This window comes from Sus scrofa, chromosome 5 (assembly GCF_000003025.6).
Source record: "Sus scrofa isolate TJ Tabasco breed Duroc chromosome 5, Sscrofa11.1, whole genome shotgun sequence".
In the NCBI taxonomy this organism is placed as follows: Eukaryota; Metazoa; Chordata; class Mammalia; order Artiodactyla; family Suidae; genus Sus; species Sus scrofa.
The window spans coordinates 50052682-50066211 of record NC_010447.5 but is presented as its reverse complement, the minus strand read 5'-3'; the positions used below and the strand labels follow the sequence as shown (position 1 = coordinate 50066211).

Sequence of the window (13530 nt, the reverse complement as noted above, 5' to 3'; positions counted from 1 at the left end):
GCAAACTGAGTTTTTCATGGCTAGCTTGTGTCCAAGGTGACACTAAAACAACCAAACCTAACGTTGCTTTGGAATGAAGTCAGAGGCAAAATGAATCAAATTAAGATCAGAATAAAAATAAAGAACATTTAAGGGTCTTTGCTTTTTTTGTTTGTTTAGTTAAATGCTGTGACTTGTCTCCTATATGTTAGCCAAATATTTGAACTGTACTATTTCTAATAACTTAAACTTCCTTAAAAAACCAAAGAAGAAAATTCAGAAGAAAGCTAGTCATGTGAAACATACTTAGGGCCCACATCTGAAATCTAGGAGTTGTATGTAGAGTAGCTTGTAGTCAAATTTCAGGTGGAAACATCTTAAAGCAACTAGTAGAGATGGAGGGACAATATTTTCTGTAGTTCTGCCTCATTCCAAGATGGAAGTAATTTTATTTTTAACTATCATGATTACTTTTTTCATTCTACCTTGAAGAGGTTCTAGAAGTGGCAAGCGAGAACATTGTTGCAATGTCCATGTTGCAGGTGCTAATATGCTGGCCCAGTGCTCACTGTGGCAAATCATTTGTGAGCACAGGTTGAGTCTGTTCCTCTCTTTCTTCCTGTCTACTTCCTTTATCCAAGAAGCAGTTGGGTAAGAAAAAGGAGTACGGCATTAAGGGAAAGGTCAGAATTAAGAACGATGGAATAATTAAAGGTCCCTTTCCCTCCTCCCTTTTCTTTTCACACCATCAGTTTGGCAGGACAATACTGAGAAACTTCCACAGGAAAAAGCACATTTGAAATACGCTGGGCTGGCTTCAGCTTTTTATCTGAAGGACTCGAACAGCGCTCTATTTGTGAAGACACTTGCCAACCAAACATCGCTCTAAATTGTAATGTGTTTTTTTCTCCTTGGTCTTTCTCTCAGAACATTTCATTCATGACTGAAAAAATCTTATCTGCATGATTATATAATCAACTTTGAATACGATCTTTCTTCTAAGAAGCAAATAAAATATCAACAAGACTTGCGATGTAAACAATCTCACTTTGAACCTTTTATGAACAAATAGATATGAAGCCACACGCTTCTCTGTTGTTTTGTTTTCTGAATTCCTTGATCTTTCAATAGCTTTTCACAAAAGAATTAATTCACAAAGCACAATCAGTGAACTCAGCAAAATGAAAGCAATTCAGAAGGTTGCCATTGTTACTAATATGCAAATCGTACCCATTGTTTTATTCATCCTTAATTTAATAGTCTAAGTGCAAAAATAGCAATTTTGCTCCCCTCCTCTTACACAAAACAGCTTAAAAATAATATATGAATATATGCATTTATTTTTAACTATATCACGGTAAAATGGGAAGAAACTAAGAGTTCAGTTGCTAGGATTCCAGGCATACTTCCATTAACACCTGATTTAGCCAGGTCACTACTTAAAGACTAAATTGCCTCATCAATGAAATCAGGAGTTGGAATAGAAGAATGATTTTTAAATTTTGTTTTAGCAGCAGAATCTTTTATTCAAACAATCTCAGCTGGTAGAACTCAATCTATGAAACAAATGAAAGTGAATGGTACTGTGACAGGGTGGCTGGAACCACTCTGACTCCCGTGAATAGTTTGCCACAACTGCTTTTAAAAGTCCCTAAGGTTCCTTTTCCTTCAAATACACCTGTTAGGACAGGAGGTTGTATGACTTTCCTCAAATTCGATCCCACTTTCACACTCTATTCATTTTCTTAAATTTCAAACTCCACTATAATTCATTGAGGACTCAATTAATTCATCTTACAGTCCTTATGATGCTTAGCTCAGGAGCTTACAAAGAATAAATATTTGCTGAATAAATAAGATGTCCAGGATACTATGCAGTTTATAAAATAATTTGCTTCCACATTCAAGTTTCAAAAAAGAGGAAAAATTTCTTTAAAGGAAGTAATGCAAAGTTTACAAATTTTCTCAGATTTATCTGAGAAATAGTTTACCTCTAGACAATAAAGAAGTAGAATAACAGATAAGGTGTCTTAGTATATATTCTGCTAATATATTTAGAAAAAGAATAAGCTTTGAAGGGTTATTCCAGAAAATCATTTTTATATTATTTATTTTAAAATGCATAGGAGTTCCCATCATGGCGGCACAGTAGTTAACGAATCCAACTAGAAACTATGAGGTTGAGGGTTTGATCCCTGGCTTTGCTCAGTGGGTTAAGGATCCGGCATTGCCGTGAGCTGTGATGTAAGCTGCAGACGAGGCTCAGATCCCATGTTGCTGGGGCCCTGGCATAGGCTGGTGGCTACAGCTCCGATTCAACCCCTAGCCTGGGAACCTCCATATGCTGCGTGAGCGGCCCTAGAAAAGGCAAAAACAAAACAAAACAAAATTAAAAAAATATAAAATGCATAATTACATTAAAAGCATCTATGTAAATAACTTACTTTAAATTTTATAAACTAAGCTATTTATTTAGAATAGTTGCTGGCAGCTCATAGAGACAATTTATTTGCATTACACCCATAGAGAATCAGAACTTTACAAGAGGCATTATTTTTATTTTATAGATATAAATATTGAGATAAAGAGTAAGGAATAGCAAAATATAGAACACTAATCTCCAAGTAACTACTCAGATTTTTTTTCCCTGATACTGTTGGACTTTTTTTAAAAAATTTTAGTTCATTTATCATGTTGTGTTAGTTTCAGATGTGTGACAAAGTGATTCAATTATGCATACATATATTTTTTTTTCAGATTCTTTCCCCTTATAGGTTATTACAAAACACTGAATATAGTTCCCTGTGCTATACCGTAGGTCCTTGTTGGTTCTCTATTTTATATATAGTAATGTGTATATGTTGATCCCAAACTCCTAATTTTGTTCCTCCTCACTTTCCCCATTGGTAACCATAAGTTTATTTTCTATGACTGTGGGTCTATTTCTGTTTCATACATAAGTTCATTTATACCATGTTTTTTAGATTCCACATATAAGCAATATCATATGATTTATCTGTCTTTGTCTGACTTACTTCACTTAGCATCTTAATCTCTAGGTCCATCTATGTTGCGCGAATGGGATTATTTCACTCTTTTTATGGCTGAGTAATATTTCGCTATAAAAATACACCACTTTTTTTGATAAGTAAACTCACTGACTCCTATAAATTTTTGTGATGGGCCTTAAAATTATACCACAGGGGGCAAGGGGAATTATTTTCTCATAAATAAGACCACATGCCTCAATTTTACTAAGTTGCTTTAGATGCTGCCTTGCAAAGCAAATCCACATATGAAAAGTCTGATAAGTTCTAATTTGCAAGATTTCCTTCAAGCAATAAAAAATTAGTGTTAATAACTTTTTTTCTTTTTACAACCACACCCACACAGCAGGTTGGGTGGAAGTTTCAAACTAGGGATCGAATCAGAGATACAGCTGCCAATGTAAACCACAGCCACAGCAATGCTGGATCTGAGCCACATTGGTGACCTATGCTACAGCTTGTGGCAATGCTGGATCCTTAACCCAGTGAGCCAGGCCAGGGATTGAAACTGCATCCTCATTGACACTATGTCAGGTTCTTAACTCAGTGAGCCACAATGGGAACTCCCTAGCTAATAACATTTATTAATAAACTAATAATACCAAGCATGTATTACTACCTTGGACATAGTATCTTATAAATTGAAATTAATACTTTTATTACTCTAAACATGTTATGTATAGTATCTCATTTAATCCCATAAGATATCATTTATATTTACATTTTAGAGACTAGAAAACTAAGGTAGAGAGAGGTTAGGTAACCTGCCCAAAATCACAGAGCTAGTAAATAGTAGAACCATGATTTAAGGCACAGATGGCTGCAGGTGCCACACCTTTAACCATTATGTGTACTGCCCCTTGCTAAGTAACAGTGAGCTCTTAAAATATTAGTCTACAGATAATGCCTTACTATAAGATTTTTTTGTTTTAGTCTATTTTCCCTCTAATTATCCCCTGCTGAGAACTATGTTTTTTTGTATATAATTAATTCACTACAAAGACTTCTGCCCTATGTTTACCAGTTACATGTAATATAATTTACATATTCCAGCTACTTGCTTTGGGATTTAGCCATTAAATAATGGATAATAGTCAAGAGTTTTCTGGTACCCAAACCTCTTAAGGAGCATCTGTCTTTATTTGGGTTCTTTAGGCTCAAGATTCTTATTGATTCAATTAAGGTGAAAACATTTACTTATGTAGAATTTTACTCCTAAGGTTGAATTTGTCTTCATAAAATATTCCTTGAATAAATTAAAGGATACTGGTAATATAAACTAAATTGACAATTAGGTTGAAGGACACATTTCTAAGATAAATACAATCTGTGAATCTGAATAATATTAGCCTCCCTCCCTTCTTATATAAAGCCAAGATTAGAGAATTGAGATGTTCTGTTTTTCTTGATAAAATAAAAAACTTGAATACTTTTAAAGTTACAATAAATTGATATTGTTCCTAGCCTTGCATCTACTGTTGGCCTTCATCCTAGCAATCCTTTTATGTAGGTAATGAGCCTAGAAACATTTTAGAGTAACTTCACCATGTTTTAAGGGAACACAGAAATACCACCGATGAATGGGCATGGACTTGTGACCAGGAAACCTGGCACTGATAAATAGTTTATAGTACTTTAGTGTAGGCAATGGTAGAACTTCAAACACAATTTTAAAGTTTTCCATTCGATTGGTCACTACAATAAAAACGGGGTGCTGTGCAAAAGCACACGTGTACTGATGTTTCTGTTGGCACGTAATGAGACACCATGAAGCTGCTGGAAACAGGGAAATACAGAAATAGCGTGAATAAGACACTGCCTGTACTGTCTCCATTGTCCAAATGTCAACCAGCTCTCTGGAACCCTAGGGGTGGTAATAACTATGGAAGCAGTTCCTACCAGGTTTTTCCTTAAAGGAGATTCTTGAACACTGCTGGGTTCTGACTCTAGCCCATATGGGCTTGGAAAAGTCAGAGAAAATGTTGGCTGCACTTTTTCAGGCCTATTTGCATATGTTCTTTAGTATGCAGAATGCCTCTGTATATAATTTAATTGTTGTTGGGGTTGTTTTTTTTTTTGCCTCTATTAATACATATGCAAATGACTCACACTTGCAGCTGTGCTGTATTAATCATATGTGTGCTTCTGTCTGTCTGCCCTGCAGGCTCAGGGTCGAAGGGAGAGGAAGAGGGAATTCATTCTTTTAACCTGCAAGAAAACTCACTCATGCAGACAGAAGTCCGACAGCAAACAACACACCAGGGCTGCGACTGAAATGAAGAGCAGTTGATCATTTTTCACCCCGTATGGAAATGACTGTGACCTAAAAGTTAAACTGAACAGTAGAGTGTCTAGATAGGTAAAGATGAATCCTGTACAAGGATTCATCCTTGTAAGTAATTCCTTCAATCAGAAGGTAAAAAGTCTCACATCTAGACCTCTCCATATGGTTATGTCTTCCTTATTGATTTTCTGGGGATCCCTCTTGGTCAGACACATAAAGCCATGCTCAGTCACTTACAGTGTTCTGGGAAATGTGAAGCATTTATCTGTGTCCTGTCATAATTATTGACCTCCTTCAGAGACTGGCAGGAGGGTGATAAAAGGGTGAACTTCATTTTTTCATCCATATCTACCTTGAGATTATTCTCCATCGGATAGAAACTGAAGCCATTTCCACTATGACTTCCATGTATCTTTGTTATCTAGGAAAAATGACTGATTTTGGTTGATATTTTGTATGATGTATTCTCTACCGTGAATATGTCACCTATCATTTTCTCTGTCCCAGAGAATTCATGTTACTAACGTTACTGGCTGCTGGAGCTGCAGCCCCATGTGATTTCACATATGACAATCTGTAATTGTGAGTCTTTATTCCAAAAACATGATTATGCCTTTAAAAGATAATCCTAATAAAATCAGTAAAAGGTGAATTAACTCAATAAAAATTCTTGAATGAATGCTACTTGCTTATTTGAGTAAAATATGACCATACAAGAAGAATTTCCATCTTTTTTCCCTTTGCTTATCACTATTAATCAGTGGTTGGAGTCGACATTTTTGGCTTCCTATAGGTAGAACAGGTGGCAACCATCTTTTGGCCAACACAAATACAGTATTTATAAAGTGAGAAATAAGTGGATAAATATTTCCCTCTAATTTCCAATCTTAGAAGCCTGGTTAAAAAAAATAGAAATAGTATATACTACAGTCCAACTCTTACTATTAAAAATTTCACGATACCCATTAAGTAAAATGCAAATTAATGACAATGAATGTGAGAAATAAATGTTAGATGGACTGTTGCCATCATTTGGCTTCATTAATTAGAAATAGATGATTTGCTTAGCTGATTTTATCTAGTCACAAATGTCCAAAAGATTCAAAGTGTGAGTTATTTTGCTTAAATAATTATACTTACTTCTTAATATTAAAATGAAGCTAGATTCATTTTCTATATAAGCTCCTCTCCCTCCTTTAAAAAGAGACAATATCAGGAGAACAAATACTGAAAGGGTTGTTGGCTCTTGGAAGAAAAAAAAAAAAAAAGTTTGAAGAGGATGGGAAAGAAAGAGAGGAAGGGGGAGGAAAAAGAGAAGGGAGCAAACTCAGTAAATGAGACTGCTAATTGGCTAGTTACTATTTTGATAATACATCCCTCCATTATTAAGAAATAATTTCCTTTAACATTATATGGGCAAGGTGAGTCACACTGAGTCAAAAGAACCTCCAGCAGTTCATATTATGTATGTCTGTCCATATGTTAACAAACAACATAGGAATAAATTATGCTGAAATGTTTGAACTTTCTTTTGCAAATTACAACTATATATAAACTGTAGTAAATACTAAAACATTCTTTATGCAGCAACCCATGGTTATAAGCAGATAAAAGGAGGAAGGAAGAGGATAAGCTACAGATTTCCCACATACTAAGAATCTTCTAATTGGGGTTGAAACAATATAATGTTCCCTAGCCTTTAAATTAATTTCATGTACTCCAGAAATTAATCATACACTGCTTTGTTGCTTTATTAAAATGATTATGACCATTAGCTCATGATAGTTTCTTCATTTTACAAATATGTAATGAGAACCAGCTACTTGCTAGGCATTCTCCTCAGCACGTGAGATACATTATTGAACAATAACAACAAAATGATAGTCCCTGGTCTGATGGAGCTTAGAGACTATTTGAAACAGGCAGACAATAAATAGAAACACATTATGTACATTATATAGTATGTTTGAAGGTGACTAGTGCTATAGAAAAAAAAAGCAGAGTTAGGGAAGCAGGAAGTATGGTATCTCTGGGAGGGTTATTTTATGATTTCAAGGGCTTAGTCAGAGTGAACCTCAGAGAGATGACTTTAGAGCAAACTCTTGAATGATGTAAGAGAATTAGACACAAGTAATTAATTAATTCTTCCGGGCAGGGAGAAGAGCCTTTCAGGTAGAGGGACAGGTAATGCAAAACTCTAAGGTGGGAACATGTGTTGGCAAGTCAGGGGACAGCAAAGAGTTGAGTGTCATTGGAGCACACTGAACAAGGCAGTGCGGAGCAGAACTATTATAAACATATTTTTTAAACACTGTAGTGCCAAACACGGTACTAGGCATGTAGTGCTTTCATAAAGATGAAAATTAATTTATATAGGAAATTAATCATTTAATATTCAGCTTAATTCCAATGTTATAAAGAAGAATAGCTACTTAAACGAAAATAGATACATAATTTATTTTAAGTGTAACATTAAGATTCATTTAATAGATATTTATTGCATCCATTAAATATATGAAGCACTTGGTTAAGTGCAAATGACCACTGAGTCACTAACTTCATAGATTTTGCCATCTGGTAGAAACCAGGGAGTAGGATTTAAAACATACTCCACAAGTGCTATGAGAGGGGAATAGAGTGTGTTCTTGGAATGCATATGAGCTATGTTAATCCAAACTTGGGGACAATGAAGACTTCCCTGAAAAAGTCAGGTTTTCACTTGCAACCTCAAGGGGTAAGCAGGAGTTGGCTTGGTAAAAATGATGGGTAATAGGGTTCCTGAAAGAGAAAATACCACAGCTAAAGACTCAGAGGGGAGAGCGAATTTGAAAACACTGAGGTGTAATTTAAGGTACTCGTGTAGAGGAAGGACATGATCAGATTTTCTAAAATTCCAAGGATCATTCTGACAAACATAAGAGTACATTGAAGGGGCAAGAGAAAGCCATTCAGGGGTTACTGGCATAAATTATGCAAGTAATGAGGGTGGTCTGACCCACAGAGTGACAGTAAATATGGAAAGAAATGGACAGGTTTTTTTTTTTTTTTTTTTTTTTTTTGGATGGATTCCTGATGTAGGTGGAATGAATGGATAATGAATGAATATATAGAGAGGAAGAAGAGAAGCTAAAGACAACGCTCATATTTTCTAGGGTTGAGCAATAGATGGAATAGATCCATTTGCTAAAACCAGAGAAGGGGCAGATCTTGGGCAAGGAAGAGAATTGGTGAGGGCCATTGTGTAGTTGGTTTATTGTGTCTGTTAACACCTCTGTGTCCTGGTGGCAGTCAACAGATAGTTGGCTCTGAGGATCTGAAGCTCAAGAATGACTTGGAAGCTCAGGAAAAAGTTCAGAGGAGACAGGGACATACTTTGTTATAAAGGAAATAAATAAAATGGTGCCTGGCACAACATGGTTATTTGTATGCTTTATATATACAATCCGGATTAAGCCATTCTCCTTTGTCCTCTACCAAAAATAAAAAATAAATATTTGATAATGCTTAGACTATTTTAACTGCTCCAAAAAGTTTACAGTAAGGTACCTTTTGAAATGTGAGGTATTTTTTATTACATGGTAAGTATTTCATTATTTTATCTGGGAACATGAACTGAAAATTAAGTAATAGTGGTTTCATTTAAAACGTCATTTTGTTTGCCTTTTAAAACAACTGTACTCCTCATTATTCTTTCTTTATAAAGGCCCTGGTTATTGGTTTCATTTAACATAACATTATTCATGTGTGAACAATTACATACAAAAGATTACTTCAAAAGAAAACACAATAGTAGGTAAACAAAGTCAACCATGAGTAGAAATAGATTAATAGTGTCCCATTTTAGATCTAGATGTTCAAAAAGAGAAGCTTGAATTAACATATGTCTGTGTAAAGAGATAGGAAATAGAAAATGCAGAGTTTAAAATAGCTAGCTGTCATGAATCCTACAACTTCCTTCAGTGTGGCAGTGCACACAGAGATCTTAGTAATGCCAATTAATCAGCATTAGTGTTAGAATTTTATTAGCAGGTTACTGAGTCAGCAAATGTCCTAAGGAGGGCAATGTCTCCAAAGTTTAAAATAAAACCTCCTACTCTTAGAAAAGTAAGTATAATTGATTTAAAATCATGGATTTTGGACTCTATGACTCAGTTTTCTTTGTCAAGTGGAGTTAATAATACACAACACAAACTGTTATAATAAGAATTGAATGAGATACTCTTTGCATAAAAACTTTACCAGAGATCCTAGCAAAAGAACCTAGGACTAAATCTCAGAAACTGACAGAGAAACTTAGTAACTGAAAGGGACTCAAAAGTGATGAAGTCCACTCCAGGCATTATTAAGGGATGGAAGATGAAGATTTATCAGTATGATTAAAAGCAGAGTTTGGAGAAAACTGAAACTGGCCCAAACATTAGACTCCACTAAGATGAAACCTCAGAAATAGGTTCGCAACGTTGGGGTGACTCTTGGGTAAGAGTTAAAAAAAGACCTCCGACCGCACGTTGTAGTTGGTTTTTCTTTGACCCTTCTGGGAAGGTCTGGGGAGAAGAAAAGATTTTGGATGCTATTTCATTGCAAGAAGAGGGAGAGTATTACAGGTATCCTTTGGAGCTCTGGGGGAAGCTCAAGTTGGGATCAGGGATCTGAGACTATAGTGCTAGGAACATGAGTAGAAGAGTAGGTTGGTGTAGGCACCCTAGCCGAGGTGAGAGTAAATCCACTTCAGAGAAAAGCCAGATCCTCTGCCAGGACATGCGTTTGGAATATGTATTTAAATTTGAATACTATTTTTTAATCATGAGCAAAAAGTGTGTGTGTGTGCATTATGTGTATGTGTTTTAATAGCAGCTAATGGTTTACTGTGAGAGAGTTTTAAGATTATTAATTTTCTGGTGGTATCACAGTGTTGATTTACTGAGATCCTCACTAAAACTCATATATTTTAATGGGTATGATGCCACTTACAGAAAAAGGTCTTTATCCCACTTATAAAAGAAATTATAGTTGAGGCAAAAGCAAATATGTTTGGCATCTTTTTTTCTGATAAACTTTTTTTTTTATCTTTAAATTTTAAGGGACTCTGATGTCATATGATAAGGGCAGAAATAAAACGTAATTTGGGTCAAATACTCCAGTGCCATCTTCATAGGAAAAGAAGTTCGGAATGCTGCCTAACAAAGTTACTTTCTACTAGAATCCTACAACGAAACCTAGGGGATACCTCCAACTGGCCCTTGCTCCCTCTCACTAATCCAGTGGTGAAAGGAAATGAGAACGTCCAGTTTGTTTTGAAAACTGACAGCCTAGATCTCTAAAACTCTTATTTTTCTACATTCAGATTCTATTGCTGGATATTCTCCCTTCTTCCTTTAATTTCACTACTCTTTTAAGTTTTACCTAGTACAACCACTTCTCTGTACTATAGTTATTTCCGAGATTTCAAATGATAACAAATGTTGTTACTTTTATTGTCCCCATGGTTCCAACACTTCCCGAGGTTATTTCCAGCTCAAAGAAATAGACACTCACACTGTAGCTTTTTGGAGAAAAGGCAGAATAGGAATGACTGTTATTAACCTCTGGAGAACACAGTATGCCTCAGCTCCTCCTGTGTTCCTCCTGTGAGACTCAACTGTGAAACTCGCCAGGTCTTCTGACAATTCTCTGGGCCAACCAGATGTATCTGTCTCTTGATGCTCCAATTTAAACTATATTGTCCTTATACACTGAGGTTATCTATCCTGACAAGGCACTTTCATGAACACACCTTAATTTTATTAAGCACAAATGCTTTATCCTTGGCTTTACCAGCATACTGTGTCTTTCAGGAAAAGGAAAATACAAAACTTCTCACAAGGGGAGATTAATCCTACTATTAGATGATCTGTTATTCCCCTTATTTGTGTAACTATGAAGTCCACAACCACAGAAACTAGGGAAGTAGGATGCTGATTCAAAGATCTAAATAGTTGGACTTCCCATGTGGCTCACAACATTACTCCAGGTTGCTTCTACAGTGGCTGTGGCTTAACCTCTGGCTCAGGAACTTCAAAAAAATTTAAAAAAGATCTAAATAGTTACTGAAAGATATCTTTAACTTTATCAATATTCTTTCCACCTCCAGAGACAAAATTTCTACAATCACTGGGACATCTGGTAAAGTTATCACTGACATTCACGGATACATGGGAATATGTCTTCTGTGGGGCTAAACAAGGTCTTAATTAGGATGTCTTACAAAGTTGTGCTTATTTAGGCACCTGCTTATTTGGTCTACTTATCCCTGCTTATCCAACTGAGCTGGCATTAGCAAGAGAACGAAGAGATCTGCAGAGTGCTTCAAAAATACAGGGTGCATCTTGAACAATTTTAAACGTAATTTTTGTTAAGCTCTCTTGCTCCATGAGTATCTGAATATCTTTTGGAGATTTTTGTTCTTTTTTTCTTGATGAGGACCATTCTGTGATGAAATTATGGCATGGAGCAATCAAAGCAACACTACAGCTTGTTTTGTTAAATCATACCAGGCGATAAAAAAATTCCAATACACTATCTTTAGTTCAGAAAACAGGGCTAAAAATTAACAGAAGCCCCCAAAAGAATCAACTTTGGTTGAGAATAGGTACACATAAATTCAAAAAACAAAAAAGCGAAAGACAAATATCACTAGCCAGTTTTATTTTGCTTTAACACGATAATGGCTGTTTTCGATATTTACTTAACCTTTGTCTCTTGTGTATTGTTTCCTGACTTACCTGCAGTTGGAGTGGGCCTAAGCCTGGTGTTGCTGCGGCAGCAGCTGCCATGGTAGTTGGGATCAGCTGAACAGGGTAAGGGTCACCTACGTAAGAGAATAATAGAGGCGTCAGTACCTTTTATCTACTCTCCACCTGCAAATTAAACTCATGCATTCACTCTTTCCAAAAGCCTTCTTTTGTGTGCCTTGCTGAGGCCTAATGAAAAGCTCTATTGTGCAGCTTTTTACTAACACTCTTTTCACAATTCTGGCTGAGAGAGGAATGTGAATAAAAGGCACAAGCAATTAAGGCGGAAACCTCATCCTTTTTTCATGATGTATTTAGGAAAATGGGAGGAAAAAGCAGGCATTGATCAGAGGGCTGCACTCCATAACACACATACACGCACACACACACACACACACACACCTGATAATCTTCATATTAGCACACCACCTCCTCCACAAATTTAAAATGTTATTAGTTTATTATATCCATTTTGACAAACTAAATTCTCAAGATTTCAGCCAAGTAGCTTATCTTTTGACTGCTGTGTTATTGCCTTGATTCAAGTGATCTCTTAAATAATGTCTTATGGACAAATTCATCATAAAGAAAACACTTAATGCATTTTCACAGTAATATTAAATATTGATATCTTTATTATTCCAGGAACGGGTGTTTATAAAAATATAAAGAAATCAGAAAATAGATGGTTTTTCCCCAAGGGAGTTCTGTTTGTGAGAATATCTAAAAAATAAAATTTTACTAATTCAAAATTAAAGTTTTAATACTTATGATCTATAAAGTTAGAGACATAAGCACAAAATATATACATATATACAAATAGAGAAGATTATGATGTATGTTTTTGAGGCAAGTAAAGAATTTTTTCCACTTAGTAGGGGTGCAACAGACTTTCTGCAGAGCCTAGTGATATGCTAATACATTATTAGTACATTACTAGTCATTTGAAATCTAACCATAGCAAATAATGGAACGTAATAACTAAAGGAACATTTTCTAATATATAAAGCACTTTTAGAACTCTAATTTGTAAAAACTTGTTGACTGTCAAGTGTGTGGAAAATATAACTGAAAATAAGTCAGTGAATCTACTAATTCAAAAATATTTCTCAAGGACCTGCTATATAGTAAGCACTGCAACTGTCAACGAGAACTAGATCTTTAAAAGAATTCCGTTGTCCAGAGGAGTTTTTCATGGGAATTTAATGAAGCTTAAGCTTTGGGATTTTGGGAAGAGTCTTAAGCAGTATTTTCACAGGTCATATAATTTTTAGCCACGCCTGTGGCTCACGGAAGTTCCTGGGCCAGAGATCGAATCCATGCCACGGCAGCAACCCAGGCTGCTGCAGTGACAATGCCAAATCCTTCACCAGCTTCAAAACACCTGAAAATACTTCTGCTAATCTGACTTTATAGCTTACTGGGAGAAAAAGGCAAAGATAATTCAATG

At 35.6% G+C, this 13530-nt stretch overlaps 1 protein-coding gene across 45 annotated transcripts in view; it reads right to left on the bottom strand.

Moving 5' to 3' along the window:
• SOX5 (SRY-box 5) overlaps positions 1-13530 on the bottom strand; it is a 1006514-nt gene that overhangs the window by 100252 nt on the left and 892732 nt on the right. For all 45 annotated transcript variants that reach the window (XM_021092938.1, XM_021092936.1, XM_021092946.1 and 42 more), the window contains one exon: positions 12072-12157. In XM_021092938.1, coding sequence (XP_020948597.1) covers positions 12072-12157 — 86 coding nt within the window. The remainder of the gene's footprint in view (positions 1-12071; positions 12158-13530) is intronic.